At 44.1% G+C, this 19,779-nt stretch overlaps 1 protein-coding gene across 1 annotated transcript in view; it reads right to left on the reverse strand.

Moving 5' to 3' along the window:
- LOC126334605 (uncharacterized transporter slc-17.2-like) overlaps nt 1-19,779 on the reverse strand; it is a 285,173-nt gene that overhangs the window by 59,064 nt on the left and 206,330 nt on the right. The window contains exons 3-4 of the mRNA XM_049997008.1: nt 19,333-19,566; nt 4,710-4,794 (exon numbers count right to left, since the gene is read on the reverse strand). Of these exons, the coding sequence (XP_049852965.1) occupies nt 4,710-4,794; nt 19,333-19,566 (319 nt within the window). The remainder of the gene's footprint in view (nt 1-4,709; nt 4,795-19,332; nt 19,567-19,779) is intronic.

The following is a 19,779-nucleotide window of genomic DNA, read 5'->3' on the forward strand; positions in this document are numbered from 1 at the left end:
CATGTATTTCTCAGTGATTTGTAGGGCACGGACGTAAACGCATATTCGTACTTATTAAAACCGTGAGCGCTCTTCATTTCGGATCCTCTTACATTAACTCCGCCATAGAAAAGATTCGTACCTTGGGACAATGTATTATTGCTTCACATAATTTTTCTAAATCTGCCCAATTAGTCACATTAGAGAGTGTTTGGGTTTAGAGTATATTATAAACAAAAATCGCTTTCTAGCATTATATATGTGCCACGGCGTACCTGTCGAATCAGATCTGTGTAACAAAAACGCACCGCGCTTACAGTAATGAGCCAAAACATTATCACCATGTGCTTAATAGCTTATTTATCCGTATTTCGAACCAAATACATAATTGATTCTCCGTATCAGGGATCGGCCAGTTTGTCGGTAGGCTGCTGGAGGTATATGGCATTAGATGCCTATGCAGAGGTCTGTACTCGTAATTCGCGTAAATAACGGGCCGCTGATTTTCGTACGCGGTGATGTCCGATAGCGACCCATACGGGTTTAATAGGATTTACACCAGGCGAATTTGGTCCCAGAGACATCAACGTGAGTTCACTATAATGCAACTCAAACCACTGTAGCACCGTTCTGGCTTCGAGACGCGGACAGTTGTACTGCTGAAAGATGACATCGCCGTCGGGGAGGACATCGAGCATGAAGGGGTGCGCGTGGTTTGCAGCTGTCAGCGTGTCTTTGATTACCACCACAGGTCCCATGCAATGGCAGGAGAATTTTTCCCATAGGATAATACTACTCCCACCAGCCTGCGTCCGGGGCGCGCTGCACGTTTGGAGCCACCGTTTACGTCGAGGACGGCGTTTATGGAGACGACCATCTACCTAGTGTAGCAAAAATGTAATTCATTCGAATAGCCGACACATTTCCATTGATCGACTGTCGAATCCCGATGGTTCCGAGCCCACTGCAACCATAATTAACGTTGTCGTTGGGTCAATATGTGACACGTAGTGGTGGTATGCTGCGAGGCTCCATTTTCAACAGTGTACGGTGAACGGTGTGCTCCGAAACACTTGTGCGTGCACCAGCATTGTGATCTTTCGGCAGAGATTACCAGCTATCCTACTTTACAGAGCAGACAAGTCTCCGTGGACACTAACCATTTAGCGGTTACTGATAGTTTCTCTGTCCTTCTACCTTTTACCGTAGTTGCTCATGACAGTAGCACGTGAACATTCGACCAGCTTCGCTGTTTACGAGATAGACGTTCATGGGCTCTGCATAATAAAAATACGCCCTTTGTCAAAGTCGCTTATCTCAAAGGATTTCCCCATTTGCAGTACATATCTTCACTAGGGTGATCCCCCGTCCGTGTCTGGACCGCTTACATACTTCTGTTACCGTGTCACGTGCCCGCAACGCCACCAGGCGACATCCAGCGTCGAGGTGGGCAGTGGTCATTATGTTTTGGCTTATCAGTGTGTTACTAAATGCTGTTTGTGATTTTTCTATGTGTAATTGGTCTTCAAAGAATTTATTTGATCTTTCATTGGCATAAATAATTCTTTCAATATGATCGTTTATCTTCTAGACATGTACATCTGCATCTACATCTACATCTACATTTACATGGTTACTCAACAATACACAATTAAGTGCCTGGCAGAGTGTTCATCGAATGGCGTGTGGGAGAAAGGAACACCTAAATCTTTCCGTTCGAGCTTTGATTTCTCATATTTTATTACGAATATCATTTCTGCCTACGTAGGTGGGTGTCAACTAAATATTTTCGCATTCGGAAGAGAAAGTTGGTGTTTGAAATTTCGTAAATAGATCTCGCCGCAAAGAAAACCGCCTTTGTTTCAGTGACTGTCGTCCCAACTCTCGCATCAATATCAGTGACACTCTCACCCCTATTGCGCGATAACACGAAACGAGCTGCCTTTCTTTGCACTTTTTCGATGTCCTCCGTCAATCCTACCTAGTAAGGATCCCACACCTAGCAACAATATTCCAGCAGAGGACGGACAAGTGTAATGTAGGCTGTCTCTTTATTGGATTTGTCGCGTCTTCTAAGTGTGCTGCCAACAAAGCGCAGTCTTTGTTTCGCCTTCCCCACAATATTATCTATGTGGTCTTTCGAATTTAAGTTGCTCGTAACTGTAATTCCTAGGTATGTAGTCGAATTGACAGCCCTTAGATTTGTGCGATTTATAATATAACCAAAATTTAGTACCCATGTGGATGAATTCGCACTTTTCTTTGTTTAGTGCCAATTGCCACTTTTCGCACCATACAGAAATTCTCTCTAGATCATTTTATAATTGGAAATGATCGTCTGATGATTTTACTAGACGGTAAATTACAGCGTCATATGCAAACAATCTAAGGGGGCTCTCAGATTATCACGTCTATCATTTATGCAAATCAGGAACAGCAGAGGGACTGTGACACTACTTTGCGGAACGGTTCAAAAATGGTTCCAATGGCTCTGAACACTATGGGACTTAACATCTGAGTTCATCAGTCCCCTAGACTTAGAACTACTTAAACCTAACTAACCTAAGGACATCACATACATCCATGCCCGAAACAGGATTCGAACCTGCGACCGTAGCAGTCGCGTGGTTCCAGAACGAAGCGCCTAGAAGCGCTCGGCCACAACGGCCGGCAGCACCAGCAAACATACGCCTATTTTTAAATGCGTATTCGTCCTTAGTTTAGATGTGTAGCATTGGAACCATCGCATGCACACACACAATTAACCATTGCTTCTCTCTCTGATACAATCTCATCGCAGTACTTCACTCACAACACTCCATGGACCATAGCGCGTTCAACGGGCTAGTTTAGTTACAGAAAAAAATCCCAAGCAAAGGGGTTGAAAGGAGCAAGGTATTTTGGACTAGAACAAAACTTCAAAGAGATTGGGTGGGTAAAGGACATATATACACGCCACTACCCCAAAAACAAAGTACATTAAAGGTTTTATATCTCGGATACCATTCAGAATATGGCGTATGTCCATATGAAATTTTTGCTTCAAATAACCTTTCCTGTCACATCGCTGAATAATGACCATTTCTTTTGGGACGCCCTGTATCCTTATTTCTTGATGAAAATGCATAAGAAGAAATAAGCATTCTTTGTGAGAGCATATCAAGATGTTATAGTAATTATTTTCAAACCAACTTTTGTAGCATATAAAATTACTGAAACGTTCGCGATATTAAGTGGCAGATGGGATGAAATGGTGAGGTCAACACAAAAACCAATTCCCGGGTGAAGAAAATCTGCGCGCCGGCTGGGTATCAAGCCTGGGACCTCGTGATCCAGAGACGGCCACGTCTACAGCTAGACCACGAGCTGCGGACAAATTGCCCTGTGAAAGAAAGTAACGTTCATTCAATTATGTAATAACTTTTCATAAATTTAAATGGCTAAAATCGTTATAGAATGCTGCCGATTTTCTGATGACATCTTTTCATTTTCATTCTTTTTCTGTTGTTTCATAATATTTACAGCTTTATTGCGTATATTTTCCAACCTATTGGTATTACGTGCACTCATAAAACCCTAGTTCATCACATCGTGACAACGGTAATGCTGTTAACTTTTTCATACTAGCCACGTCAATAATTAACATGTTTTCGCGCTCTCTCTTCGTAGTGTATCGCCGAACTTAATTTATTTCTCGCAAAATCAAATACTATTACTCAACATCACAAACCCTAAACGCCTATCCAGGCATACTGCTATGCGCAGCATACATGCCCAGCTTTGGATGTGCCATCATTTCCTTCCACGTACGGATCTACTTCCTATTTCCCAACAATAAAATTTGGTCTTACGTTGTCCCTTCCATCAGCTATGACAATCGTGTTTCTTTCAAGAAATTAGCAACAACGCTGTAATTCAAATCCTCCAACATCCTTCTAATCACGCGCTTATTTATGGTATTCAGGCGGGTAAAAATCGGTCATTTCTTCCCATTAATTTTTTTTCTGCATGTTCGTCATAGTACATTATGACCATCACACAAGAGCGGGATTAGTGGCTACGATAACGTACATATATGTTTCGACACTGGAAAGCTGTGTATATATTTGTCGATTTGCGTTTTCGACAAGGAGGGAAAAGAGACCTTTAGCTCACATTTGCAGGAGTATGTGGGTTGAGACTGGTTCCAGACATTTTAAGTCTGTATGTTTTGAACGTTGGGACATTATAAAACGACATGGTTGGATTTGGAATGAGAAACCATAGATGAGTTTGCGTAGTGTGTCCTTGTATGATCGTTGTAGGTTAATGTCTTTAGAACATGATATACTTTGCATCAATATTTGAAGGAATTAAGATCGTGCTGCCAATGACAAAATAAGGCTACTCTTGGCATTTCAGTAATTATATATGTCTTCATACGCGGAATGGTTACTGGTTTCCATACCTGCTGATCACCACGGAACGGAGTCCACACGACCACGGGAGGCTTAACAAAAAGCCGATTAAACAGAATGAACAAGAAGAAGTAGCGTCTTATCGAAAGGCTGGGAGTATCACAACATTTTTATTTTTCGTCAGTTAACCTTTACAATACTGAATCCTGGCGGTTTAGCGCAATTAAACTGATTGGAAAGTAAAGAATCTGAAGAGATGTTGTTTACGAAACAACGAGGTGATGATGATGATGATGATGATGACAGTGATGATGATGATTATGGTGCGCGTACCTGTGTATGCTGTTACGAAGGTGCTGCGCTCTGCGGGCGGGATCCACGCAGCGATGATGTTGTGCATGGCGGGCCACACCAGCCCCTGCGAACAATACGAGCAAGTCAGGGAGCTGGCAGATTAGTAGTGTTGGATAAATTCACTCATAGAGGGGTTAGGACGTGGCCCAACAAAAGGCGGGAAAGTGACTTTATCAACAGAAATCGAATGCAGTACCTACCAAAAGAGATCGGGTAGATCAGACTTTTCTTCTGTCTGTGAAATGATATGTGTTCTATAACTTCTTGCTTAAATGAATGCCAATATAGGAATGATTGACATGTGGATATTTTAACATATTTAGTCATTGGCGTTGAATGAAAATTTAAGAAAGGCAGAAAAATGCGGACACACACAATGATCGGTGACAAAAATCGTGGATAAGAACTGGGTCCTATGGTGGGAAAGTATGTCGGTGCTTCAATGACTATTTCTGTCATCTGGATGGACTCTGTAGCCGAGGTCGCTAACGCACGCCTCTGCGTTGGCGCTTGACTTGGAGGCAGCCGGTACGATTCCTGGTGACATTTTCAGTGCTAGTAATGGTCAGCAACGGGAAGTGAGGCGGTGGCGTGAAATTCTTGATCACCAACCTTTGTGTCAATGTCCTGGATTAAACGGCAGACCTCTCCGCAGTGTCTTACGAAGTGAGCGCATGTGACACTGTTGATGATGATCCGGACGTCGGATGGGGCATTTAAACTCCCTGGTCTCCTTGGTGCTATTCAACAGAAGTATGCTATGTTCTGTGACTGGGTTTCAGCCTCTCTCTTCTCTCATCGTTATCAGAACAAAAAGTTACATCATACGCACATCCATTACAGTCAACTACATAAGATAAACATCTAACACATCTGTAGCATAACCGCAAGGAAAGAGGCCAGTGTGTGCGGAGGAAGAACATCCTTTCCGACGGGGGCTGAATCTACCCCGTGGACACCCCATTCAAAAACGCCATACGATATTTTCATGTGGGTAGAGTAATGTTCGCTGATTGGGTAGGTACAAATGGTTCAAATAGCTCTGATCACTATGGGACTTAACATCTGAGGTCATCAGTCCCCTACTTAAACCTAACTAACCTAAGGACATCACACACATCCATGCCGAGGCAGGACTCGAACCTGCAACCGCAGCAGTCGCGCGGATCCGGACTGAAGATTGGGCAGGCCATCCATATTTGTTCCACATAAAACGACCTATCAAGATGTGTGTTATATCGGTAATAACTGTTGCACAATGTGAACATCTGGATTGCACGCTGGGATCTCCCCAGTTCTATCCCGTTTGTCCCTGCTGGAATGATATTAAGCACTCTTCCCCCCTAGTTCTCATCACTGTCACCATTTGCAACGTATCATACTGTGTGCATCTGTATATTTGGTAACAAATATACAGTTTGTCTAGAAGTCACACCCTTTGCCTACATGCGGAGGTATTCTCCCTGCCATTACATTACTTCCAGTGAAAAACGCAAGTATGTTTTCTTATTGTCTCTTCGCAAATAAATTTCAACGAGTTCTCTGTTTCTATGTGTTTAAATTTTCAAGTGACAGTATTTCAAGAAACTGATATTAAACTAACAGTTCCCGACTAGCTCCTCTGAAAGAACGCCGTTTTATATCTCAAGGGACAGACAGAGAAAAAAATGAGATGAAGTGTAAGAATCTCTTCATTTTTTTATGTATACAGAGGAAAAAAAATATGTGTCCGAGGGAACAGACGGTCACTAAAGTTGCGTAAATATTTGTACAAGAAACAAACAATGTCCGTTAAGGTAGTTCGGTGCACTGATGAGACTACGCTGGTGCTTGGTCACAGAATAAGGTGTAGTAAAAACCCAGCCGGGTGGAAGCGCAGATAGTTGTCAACAAGACTGGTGGATTAACTTCGTAGACTGTACACATTCGTAGCCCAATCCACGCAGTGGGCCATAGAAAATTTACAGCCGATTGCCGAAATCTGGTTGCGATGCATGTTGCGTCCGATGGGAAATTTCTCCCGACTATCTCTGCCCATGTCCATCCACATTGCTGTTGATATTCAAATGAACAATAGAAATCAAACAGCAGTTTTAATTTTATGTAGAGATGACGTATCACGAGAAGTGAGATTGTGCTTGCACGTGGGCAAAAAGTCTGCTGAGTAACGAAAATCGTCACTTCATAACTGTTTATGTAGTTTTACTTAACTATGTAACTGCTTTGCAAAAAGTACACTTGCGCAACAGCTCAGGAGGATGATGTTCCAGTTCTTTGTCGATATGCAATGGGGCCTGTATTTTGAACTTGAAGGGCACATCTCATTGTGTCGGTGCAGTCGACGCTTGACTGAAGCATTATGACGGCAGCACTGTACGTACGATTGCATTACAAGAAAGATAAATTGTGTTACTATGTTCTTACCGCGCATTATGTCAAGGTATTTGAAACACTGTGTTTCAACGTTAGAAGAAGGAAGCTACATAATCAATTATAACTGAAACTCTTCACAAAAAGTTGAAAAATAACACCTGTTGCGACTCAGAGAATGGAATACAGTGCCTGACAGTACAAGTGAAGCACCCGGAAGGCATGGCCGAATGTCAAGATAATTTCGTACGCGTACACATCTCCGGCGGGTATGTAAGTGAATGTAGTTGCAGTTCTCTCTGACCAGCAGAACAGCCACCAGAATGCGTGGGTGGCGTGTTTAGCACCGTTGTTAGACCTGGTACGGTATATAAGGGACGCAAAGAGCGTCAGATGTTGAGTGACCACTATGAAGGACATGGAGATACCACGTATTCATATGAGACAGCGTTGTCAGCACCCCATAGAGTTTGAAAGGAGCGTCAGTGCTGGTCTCCATTTGGCCGGCTGGTCGAATAGTGGAACTGCCAGATTTGTGGAACTTTTGGATGTGGCAGTGGCCCGATGATGGACAGCATGGAAACTTGAGGGCAAGCATACTCGTCGTCAATGTTCCGATCGACTACGTATGACCACCAAAGGGAAGGGTCACCAAACTGTGCACCATCCACACCATAAGCTCTTCACATCTACGCCTGACATCGGAGAACAAATAATGGACGCCTTGCAGCGTTCTGTGCCACGCCACTCCATTGGTCAGAGGAAACTAGCAGCAGGCAGACTAGAGAATCAGAGCTGCTGTTAACACAAAGGGCTGCGTCTGGAGTGAAGCGTGGAGTTCTGATGTATAACGTCACATCGTGTTCAGCGATGAATCACGGTTCTACACTACCCAGGTGCTCACAGTCATCGAGTATGGCGACGAGCTATGGAGAGGTCCCATTCTTCCAAGATCTGCAGACCTGTCCCTGACAGAACAAGTGTGGGGCCAGCACGGATGTTAACTCCGCCCCAGCGACAGTATCCAAGATGTGGAGGACCAGTCACAACAGCAATGGGCCAGCTTGCCTCAGTAGAGGATACGGCGGCTTTAAGACACCCTACCCATCCGAATCAGTGAATGCTTTCAGGGCAGAGGCCGGGCAACGTCAAATTGATATGTGGGCTCACATTGCCAAGTTTTTTGAAGATTTGACTCGATTTCTTAATCACTGCCATGCCATCATATATCCTCTCAACCCACCAAGTTTTATTTCGTTCTCTCCTTTTGGGTCTTTAATTTTTTGTAGTCAGGACACTAGACATATCACTCTACACCAAGCGCACTTTTCGGTGACTTCATAAGAAGCAGTAAACATTCGTTGTGTGCATAAGCTTACTGACAAGATTTGTGGAGAGTGTGTTAAGCATCGGCATAAAAACAAAAATCAGACATTAACGTCCCGTCAACGACTAGTTCCTAATAGCTAATGACAAGGGTTGAAAGAGTAAGTATGAGTAATATCATTTTTAAGGGAATTATCCCAGCATTCTTCTTGATCGACTGAGGGAAACTGTTGAAACTTGACTCTCGGTAGCCGGTTGAGATCTGAGGCCCAGTCATTCTGAATGCGAATCCAGCGTCCTTAGCAAAGCACGATATTGCACGGATCACGACAGACGAATAGGGCGTGGACAGAAACTTGGAAACACCGAAAACCGGTGTAGGAGACTCGGGGAGATGTGACAGTTTATCCTCGTGCTCAAAAAAACAGTCTAGGACGATACGAGCTGTGTGAATAGGGGCCCTGTCGTTTTGGAACACATAATCATCATTGGGGAACAAACATTGTACCGTGGGATGGGTCTCATCAGTCAAAATGGTCACATAATCTTTGCAGAGTAACAAAAGGACCCATGGAATACCACGATATGGCTGCAACCCTCGCTTTGCTTCACTCTTGCGGCGTAAACTCGGCCAAAAATAGGAAACAATGTGAAACAAGACTTAGCCGTTGCTCCATTGTCCATGTTTTGTGGCTTTGGCACCTCGTTATCCGGTTACGAGCATTTGTATCACTGACGAGTTGTTTTGGAATTCCAGTCCGCTCTGCAATTCCCTATTTACGGAGCTCCCTTCGTGTTGTTTTGGTGCTGACACAGCCCGCGAGTGCGACATTCAGTTCTGCAGGGGCTGTTTTAAACTGTGTGTCTCTTAGTTTTCGTCACAATCCTCTTCAGTAGCCGTCTGCCACGATCCCTCACCACACACTGTCGTCCGCGTTTTGACATAGCAGATGATATGTGATCGGAGGCTTTCCCGGCGTATGTGTTGCTTCCAGGGTTCTCGGATGTCCAGCCGGATGCGATCGTTGAAGTCCCACAATATTTCGGCAAACAACCTTTCCGCCATCATCTGGTGGATTCCATGAGAACGACCTGATGGCTGGACACCCGAGAGCCCTGTAAACATAATGGATGATGAAACTTCCTGGCAGATTAAAACTGTGTGCCGGACTGAGACTCGAACTCGGGACCTTTGCCTTTCGCAGACAAGTGCTCTACTAACTGAGCTACCCAAGCACGACTTACGCCCCGTCCTCACAGCTTTACTTCTGCCAGTATCTCGTCTCCTACATTCCAAACTTTACAGAAGCTCTCCTGCGAACCTTGCAGAACTATCACTCCTGAAAGAAAGGATACTGGCAGAAGTTAAGGTGTGAGGACGGGGCGTGAGTCGTGCTTGGGTAGCTCAGTTGGTAGAGCACTTGCCTGCGAAAGGCAAAGGTGCCGAGTTAGAGTTTCGGTCCGGCACACAGTTTTAATCTGCCAGGAAGTTTCATATCAGCACACACTCCGCAGCGGCGTGAAAATCTCATTCTGGATAGTGAATGATGCTTTTCTGCTTACCCTGCATGAGGTATACATCTTCAGTGCTGTGCCTCTAGTTACTCCAAACACTTCGGCTACCTTGGTTACGGATGAACCCACAAAACGAGCACCAAGAATTGGGCCATTTTCGAATTCACTTAGCTAGGACAACCGGCCGCGGTGACCGTGCGGTTCTAGGCACTTCAGTCCGGAACCGCGTGACTGCTACGGTCGCAGGTTCGAATCCTGCCTCGGGCATGGATGTGTGTGATGTCCTTAGGTTAGTTAGGTTTAAGTAGTTCTAAGTTCTAGGGGACTGATGACCTCAGATGTCAGTCCCATAGTGCTCGAGCCATTTACACCATTTAGCTAGGACATAATGCACTCACAACTAGGCAAAACGCTGTTATGGCTACGACTGATACTTCCAGCGGATTCGCTGGTGCCGTCCGTGGTCAAATACACAGCGCAACCCGCTGCCTTGGCTAGCATCTGCATTTATATTCAAACAAGCATTCTCGCAGTGTCTGCGTGTTTTCTTCGTGCTCCTGTGCACCGTGACGTTCACTGGGCCATGAAAAGTCGACAGATAAGTTTACCAGACGCATCAGTTCTTATGGTCATATACGGTGAAAGTGGACTGTGACAGAACCATGGTGATCAGTAGCTCCCTGTTACCACCAAAAATACTGATGTATGAAGACCACTATAATTTTTTAGCATTACATGAGTTATGTCAAATATGTACACCATTACGTAACATGAATTATGTCAGAGATACACATTTTATTCAGTTCTAGCACCATAGGTCGTAAAGCTTTCAAGTATTATTTTAGTATAGTCACAACTCAGACAGATCGATTTACTCTTCGGGATAGAGAACGAAAATAATGACACGTAAATAAAAAAAAGAGGAGGAAGAAACAGCGTTTTCGTCGCTACTGACGTGCTTAAGTGATTCACTGTACTCTCTGTGACTTTTCTAGTAGCACAATGTGTTGGTTGCGTATCTAAAGTAATATCTTATGTAGATCACAGTCAGTTCACCTCTCAATGACGAAATAATTTACCAGAAATGACACGTGTTTCGGATTCCACAAACTGTAGGTCCGCTTTCCCCGACAGAATTACTGGTGTATGGTAGGGACACGCAAGTCGCTGTAGTGGCATTCAATTGAAGGCATGCGGCAACGTACATCGCTTTCCTTACGACGAAGCGCTAGGGAACTCATAGAATTCAAGTACTACTCTGTGTAAAGAGTAAGTCAGCTAGAGGAGTGGTTTTTAACGTTTCTACAGTAATGTCACTAAATTATTCACTGCTGAGTCGAGTTTGTTAACGTTTAACACTTCCCAAGCTGTATTAGCTTTCTGTCAAGAGTGATTTCATAATTTTTATTCACTGATATATCAAAACTACTCTGGTATTATTTTGGGGAGTAAAAGTTTGTGGGGTAAAAAGTGTTGACTACAGTGACTAGAGAAGCACAGCTATATCTACGTAGCAAATCGTCACCCTATCCAGCTGTTACCTGCCAGCCGTACCAATGAAAGTCAGATAACCAACTCCCCACTCTCTCCCAAAGAAACAAAGTAACTAGCTTCACTAAACTTAAAGGCGCGCAGTTGTGGTAAACCGACACAATTCGCGTAAGGACACATTTAGATAAAGTTATTAAAAGCTAGTAATAGAGCCTGACAGAAGTCTTGAACACGTAGTTACCATTACAGCACAATGGTTGTTCAGCACCAACAGATTGATGCAGTTGTATTCCCTACTTAAGAATTAGACCAAGGGTTGTGGTATAGCCAGAGTTTGGAAAGTTGATATCGAATACGCCGGGATTGAGTAGCGGCAGCAACGGCCAAAGCTGAAAATGCTTACTAGCTGACATTACCGTGTAGGACAGCTATCGACGAGATACTCGATTACGCTCTAAGGCGAACAATGTACCTCCTGACTGGACTAGTAAACATGAGAGCAATATATAGGAACCACAACTTCTGCTACAAGGCCAACATGGAAGAAAAGATAATAACCCGTCCCATAGCAAAAAGGAAGTTCATATTAACATTGTAAGTGTGAGAGTAACTCTTTTACGCTTTCACAACTAAACATCTGAACTGATTTTGATAAAATTTTGTATGGGATACCTTGAACGCCGAAGAAGAGCATAGGTTATTTTAGAAAGTGTGTAATACAACATAATTATTGATTTGAAGAATACAAAGCGAAATATTACTCTTTGGAAAAGGTATTTATCCTTTGACTTTTGAAGTTTATCATTTACGTGACAATGCTTTTATTGTTTGATGTGTTCCGCGTAATGAATGCAATGTTTATACAATCCTCTTCGTGTTTAATCCATACTTTCATACTGACATCAGTCATACATTCGTTACATTTTAAGCGTTGAACGTAATGCCTGTGCTATAATTTCATTGTTGCGTTCCAACTGATGTGAACAGCTCGTGGTCATGCGGTTAGCACTGCTGATACATGCTCTTTGGTTCCTGCGTTCAACCCCCGCCCTGGTCGTCTTTTCTTTGTGCTCTCATCTGGAGATGTGCATTGTCCTCGTCATCATTTTATCATCATCAACGTGCAAGTCACTGAAGTGGTATCAAATAAAGACTTGCACCACCAAGTTCCCGAACATCCCAGTCGGGGTCTTCCGACCAATAAAGCCATAGGCACATTTCATTTTACTGATAAGCGAGCCCAGTCGTGGGTAATTGCTAGAATACAATGCTTATACGATCCTCAACGTGTTTAAATCCATGAGAATCCACACTTTCATACTAATACACTCCTGGAAATTGAAATAAGAACACCGTGAATTCATTGTCCCAGGAAGGGGAAACTTTATTGACACATTCCTGGGGGCAGATACATCACATGATCACACTGACAGAACCACAGGCACATAGACACAGGCAACAGAGCATGCACAATGTCGGCACTAGTACAGTGTATATCCACCTTTCGCAGCAATGCAGGCTGCTATTCCCCCATGGAGACGATCGTAGAGATGCTGGATGTAGTCCTGTGGAACGGCTTGCCATGCCATTTCCACCTGGTGCCTCAGTTGGACCAGCGTTCGTGCTGGACGTGCAGACCGCGTGAGACGACGCTTCATCCAGTCCCAAACATGCTCAATGGGGGACAGATCCGGAGATCTTGCTGGCCAGGGTAGTTGACTTACACCTTCTAGAGCACGTTGGGTGGCACGGGATACATGCGGACGTGCATTGTCCTGTTGGAACAGCAAGTTCCCTTGCCGGTCTAGGAATGGTAGAACGATGGGTTCGATGACGGTTTGGATGTACCGTGCACTATTCAGTGTCCCCTCGACTATCACCAGAGGTGTACGGCCAGTGTAGGAGATGGCTTCCCACACCATGATGCCGGGTGTTGGCCCTGTGTGCCTCGGTCGTATGCAGTCCTGATTGTGGCGCTCACCTGCACGGCGCCAAACACGCATACGACCATCATTGGCACCAAGGCAGAAGCGACTCTCATCGCTGAAGACGGCACGTCTCCATTCGTCCCTCCATTCACGCCTGTCGCGACACCACTGGAGGCGGGCTGCACGATGTTGGGGCGTGAGTGGAAGACGGCCTAACGGTGTGCGGGACCGTAGCCCAGCTTCATGGAGACAGTTGCGAATGGTCCTCGCCGATACCCCAGGAGCAACAGTGTCCCTAATTTGCTGGGAAGTGGCGGTGTGGTCTCCTACGGTACTGCGTAGGATCCTACGGTCTTGGCGTGCATCCGTGCGTCGCTGCGGTCCGGTCCCAAGTCGATGGGCACGTGCACCTTCCGCCGACCACTGGCGACAACATCGATGTATTGTGGAGACCTCACGCCCCACGTGTTAAGCAATTCGGCAGTACGTCCACCCGGCCTCCCGCATGCCCACTATACGCCCTCGCTCAAAGTCCGTCAACTGCACATACGGTTCAAGTCCACGCTGTCGCGGCATGCTACCAGTGTTAAAGACTGCGATGGAGCTCCGTATGCCACGGCAAACTGGCTGACACTGACGGCGGTGGTGCACAAATGCTGCGCAGCTAGCGCCATTCGACGGCCAACACCGCGGTTCCTGGTGTGTCCGCTGTGCCGTGCGTGTGATCATTGCTTGTACAGCCCTCTCGCAGTGTCCGGAGCAAGTATGGTGGATCTGACACACCGGTGTCAATATGTTCTTTTTTCCATTTCCAGGAGTGTATTATAAATGCAGAAGTCTGTTACGTCTTCATGACTAAACCGCTGAACCGATATCCACGAAATTTGGTGTCAGATGGTGAAGAATACAGGCTACTTCACGAAATGTGTAGTATAAGATATTTATTAACTTGAAGAATATTATGTAAATAAAGGAAAAATGTTTACTCACTGAAAAAGCTGTTTATTCTTTCACTTTTGAACTTGATCATATTTATGAAAAGGCTTTTATTGATTGACAAGTTCCACGTAATATGATTCAACGTAATCAATACAATGTTTACTCAACGTGTTTAATACATACTTCCATATTAATAATAGAATTGTCAACTGCGAGAGGAACTCACTCTGTCACGTTTTAAAGACTCTATCACTGAACTTATTCCAATGGTATTTGGTATGGAGATAGCTTGAACTCTGAAGAAGATCATAGGCTACTCTAGAAACTTGTACCTTTTTGAGTATTATTAACATTTTTAAGATTGATACACGCGAGCACATGCGAACTACGCGGGCCTACTGGTCGGCGACTGTTGGTGTCTGTAGGTTGTTCCGCGACAGCGTAAATCCGATGTTGTTGTGATTTGTGATATTGAGTTCCTTCACCACCTGGCAAAGCTGGAGAATTGTGGTTTGGATGCAACAATTAATTCCGACGGTAAGCGTGAGAACCATATTTAAAACTGTTACTATAAGCTTCGCAAACATAATTCTGTTTAAGCACATAGGTCAGCTGCGAAAATTACTCGAATCCAAAAACTTAAATGCAATATCATGTCCGCCAGAATTTGGACGCAGAACATCAGGTTCTCTTAAGAACTACATGACATTAGAACAGTCAGTAGCCTGTCGCATTTTAGATGCTGAGCATCAAGTGTGTGTGACAGCTTCCAAGACGCTCGAAGGCTCACAACGACGACGTCACTTGAAGGCTGTATGACAAACAGAGGGTCGTACCTTTACATGTGGAATTTGGGAGACTTTTCGTGGGACTGCATGAGATTATGATCTATTGACTATGTTCGCACTGGCGTAAGCTGTCACCAGCACACCGGTCGGCAAAGAGGTTGCGAGACGATCGATATAGCCGCTGGTAAGGCGCACCTATCAGGACACAGTCGAAGACAGACTTGCAAACAACGCGCCGCCAGCGCCCTCTCGACAGCAAGTATTTAGATCGCCGCTGCGGATTGGAGGGCCAGCCAGTTGCAATCGCAGCTAGTCAGTGCACAGACACTCAGCCCAGTCACAGACAGAGTCAGAGTCGCAGTTGCTATCTCAGTCACTGTTTTAGTTGGGAACTGTCAGTTCACGTCACCGACTATGAGAGTGTAGTATTTATAGTGGGACTTGTACTTCGCCAGCTGCGAGGTTAACGTGGACTATTACGGACGAGCTTGTACCACAGCAACTAGTTTAAAGATAAGTATCTTCCTGTTCTTACGAATAAAGAAACCTGTTAATACATGTGTGCAGTTGTGTTGTAGAAAGAGAATACCGGCCATCAAACAACATCCTCTCCTTGCTTCCCATGGTACAAGAGTCTACAGTGGCAACGAGATGACACAACAATGTAAATCATAAATCACCGGGAGATGGATGTCCATCCCGATACCTTAATGATCAGCGTGACGGACTGCCGTCCTAAGGGGCCCGGGTTCGATTCCCGGCTGGGTCGGGGATTCTCTCCTCTCAGGGACTGGGTGATGTGTTGTCTTCATCATCATTTCATCCCCATCTGGCGCGCAGGTCGCCCAATGTGGCGTCGAATGTAAGAAGACGTGCTCCAAGGCGGCCGGACTTGCCCGCAAGGAGCCTCCCGACCAATGACGCCAAACGCTCATTTCCATTTTTACAGGGAGATGGACCAAAAAATGTAGGCACCTTAACGCAATAAAGTGAAAAGGAGAAACGGTTGGTATGGATTGCCCTGAGGCAGAATCTCACACCGAGTACTAGATGAGTCAGATAAATCCCTATAAACTCTACTTCTGTACGAATGCAGCGAATCTAGGAATTGTTTAAATAGAATCAGAAAATATAATGCATGCTTTCAGATTCAACATAAAGCAAAATAACAGAAGAACCTTCATTGTATACTTACATACCGACAGTGCTTTTTTTTACATGTGTCTATTCACCACCACTGGTAAAATTACTAGCTTACTTACTCATCATAACAAAACTATGACATGTGAGCGAAGCTAGTAAACAGTAAAATACTCGTACATGGTACCAACCAGAACAGTCACCCAAAACTTCACTAAAATCTTCCCAAAGTTTCCCCAACTATGTTCCCACTCAGATGACGATCCCCTTCGCCCTCCCCACCTCTACAGAAGAACATAGTAAGTAAGTTTTGGCACAAGTACACTTAAAATAAAATTATAAAGATTGTCAATAATACGTAAATGCTATGAAGAACCAGTACAATATACCACATCGCGACAAAAGAGTGCAACAGATATATCGTGGCATATACACACCTAGAATAAACATTACAAAAACTGGCCATAATAGTTAAATAGATAAAAACTCTGAAAACCCCCAATGTTGATATTCCACAACAAAATTAGTGCTATTAAGACACGTTACACAAGGAAATCAATAACACAGCACAAAGCAAACAACTTCAAAATGTAGAAAAATGATGATGGTAGATATAAGGATACATACAAGATAGGGAAATCAAAAGCGGTATATCATAACAAACAAAACATCTCAAAATAAAGACAAATTAGTATGTAGGGTTGTTTTAGAGTAGGAAATTTTAACAACGGTTTAAAAACGCAAACGACTGCACAAAAGGAGAAACAATTTGTATAGTTTTCTAAGTCGTTTCATTGTAGCAAAACACAAATTTATGAATTTTAATAGTATGCAAAAAGAACTGTTAACTTAAAAAGCAAAACAGCGTAAAAGTAACTTTAAACCCTATGGATGAAAAGAGCATGAAGAAGCTCTCGAACAGCCCGCCCTCTTTCTCGAGAGCAAGGAATGAAAAGTAAAGAAAAAATAGAAAAAATAGAAAAATTAAAAAGATAAAGAAATATATGCGTGGTTGTGACATTCAATGTAATTAGCACTAGCCTCTAGCTTTTCACTGTTGCTTCATCTGGTGTTAGGATCATAAATTCAATTTACAATCCGAAGTTAGATGAGACAATAATTTGAAGAGATGTTTGTCACAGCGCTCTCGACTTAAATAGCTCATCACAGTCTCATTGTAGTTATACCTAACCAAATTCTTTCCGTAGAGAATACAAAAAAATGACGATTTAACAGCGACCTAAATAACTACCTCGGAAAGCTATAGATTTGAAATTCAGCTTTTCCAATTATCAAATAATTATGCGACCAGGACCAATGATGTCTATTGTACTGTAGTATCCATTACTATTTTTAATGTGAGTGTATGCAATTTTTGATCAGTAACTGATCACTGACGATACAAAGCAAATACTGTAAACAGCGTATCGACGCCTAGCTTTTGTCGTTTTGCCGATGAGAAACTATTTCGCATTCAGTTGTCACTTATATGGCCTGAGTCTTCGTATGGACAGGACCCAAAATTCGACTGCTCTCGTAGTAGCACATCTTACGCTGCAAATAGAAATATTTTATGATCAGGTATTGACTTAGGAACGAGTCTTTCAAGTATCTTCGTGACGCTAATTAGTTAAACAAATAGTTGAATTCGTTGAACATTCATTTATGGTGGAATATTGCACCGCGAAGGACTAATGTTAAGCTACTGCGAGAGAAAGTAAGTAATTACAGAGTAAATCTTTGCATCTTTGCAGAATAGATGAATTGTGGTTGTCAAAGATCACGCGAACACACGGTTGGAGATACAAAGTTTTTATCGTCATTGTATATTTAATGGAATAACTGTCCAAATAATTATATGTTTATCAAAATTTACGCTATCTTTTTTATTTATTTTATAGTTTTCGCGGGCATTAGACCATAATAAGTACATTTTACAGTGTTGTGAGCACTACACAGGCAGAAACCAGAGTAAATCGAGACTGTGCTAGAAAGTGAAACCGATATTTATACACCATCCGTACAAAAAGTTGCGAGAGCTCTATTCCTGGCGTACAGGTGACGCCAGCGCACCATGCACCGTGGCACTTTGAACTCACAACTGTAAACAACAGATGTGCACTCGATCAGTCAGTTGCAGGCAGGCAGTATCAACAACTGGACGGGCGACCGCCGTGCGTCAGGGTGTTGTGTCGAAAGTCGCGACAGAGAAATATCTCCAAATCAAGTTTGAAGACATTCTCCAGGAGGTTTCGAAGAAGAGAAAATTGCATGGAAAGTTTTTCCAGCACACCTTGAAAGCTGAACAAATAAAAGCAACGAGCTTGGACAGCTGATGGAAATACAAAATGCGAGCAATTCATTTCTGGAAAAATTTATCACGGATGACGGGACCTGATCTTATACGGACCTACAACATAACGACCAAGAGCAGAATTTAACATGAGTGGCCAGTGGTTTGAAGACATAACCGACGTTCAAGCCACTGTGGTGCGCGAGTTGAACAACAGCTGAAAGGAAGACTTTTCTAACAGTTTCATATGGTTGTATGAACGTTTCGTGCATTTTACTCGAGAGAAGGGGAGAGGGAGACGGAGACAGCGAGGGAGAGAGAGAGAGAGAGAGAGAGAGAGAGAGAGAGAGAGGCACAGAGAGAGAAATTATGAAGAATACCTTAACCATTATTTTAACTTTTCTGAAGCTTTTATTAATCCATTCTAGACATATTTTGGACTGATAGAGTGTGCTGACCTTGCGCTTCCGTCAGCCCACTTACGAAAGAAATTTATTTGATTTCCATTCGGAGGCTTGCACCTACCGTCCGCAACGAGCTACGAAATCTTTAATATCAGTTTTAATTTAAGTCTTCGTTGGGACATAGTCCACCACAAAATATTAGAATGTTTCGCAAGTCCATATCACTGTCGTGTTATCTCTGACTGGAGTCGTGCTGTCAGAGAAACAGACACACGATCAGTTTTTCGGACTAACACGTTGTCTACGTGCAAATGTAGGTGCATCACAACCGCGCATGTCAGCAATCGTTAAAGAAGACCCACATTCGAGGCGCTAGAGAGCGGCGGCGGCTGCGCCTGTGGTACTGACCGCGATGAGTCCCTGCAGCACGCGCAGGGCGACGACGAGCCGGTAGTCGGCGGCGGCGGCTGCGGGGATGGCGAAGCAGAGAACGCTGATGGCGGCGTTGCTGGCGCCGTACACGAGCTTGGTGCCGTAGCGCTGCGCCAGCACGCCGCCCGGGATCTGCGTGGCCCAGTGCAGCCAGAAGAAGCCGCCCAGCACCAGGCCCTGCTGGTACTCGTCCCACGGGTACCGCCGCTCCTGCGCACACACCAGTCTCGCACTGCAGCATCGCTGAAATCGCAACACCGGAAAGGACCGCAAACAGCGAAATTTTGCTAATGGTGTGTGTACGGTATAGTGGGAAGAGTACACGAGAAGTATGAGGATATACAGGGTGTGAAATTTAGTACACAGACCTGCCACCGCTGGCAGTAATAAAGGTCATAATTTAATGGACATCGAATCGAACGG

The sequence above is a fragment of the Schistocerca gregaria genome, chromosome 2 (genome assembly GCF_023897955.1).
Source record: "Schistocerca gregaria isolate iqSchGreg1 chromosome 2, iqSchGreg1.2, whole genome shotgun sequence".
Taxonomy (NCBI): domain Eukaryota; kingdom Metazoa; phylum Arthropoda; class Insecta; order Orthoptera; family Acrididae; genus Schistocerca; species Schistocerca gregaria.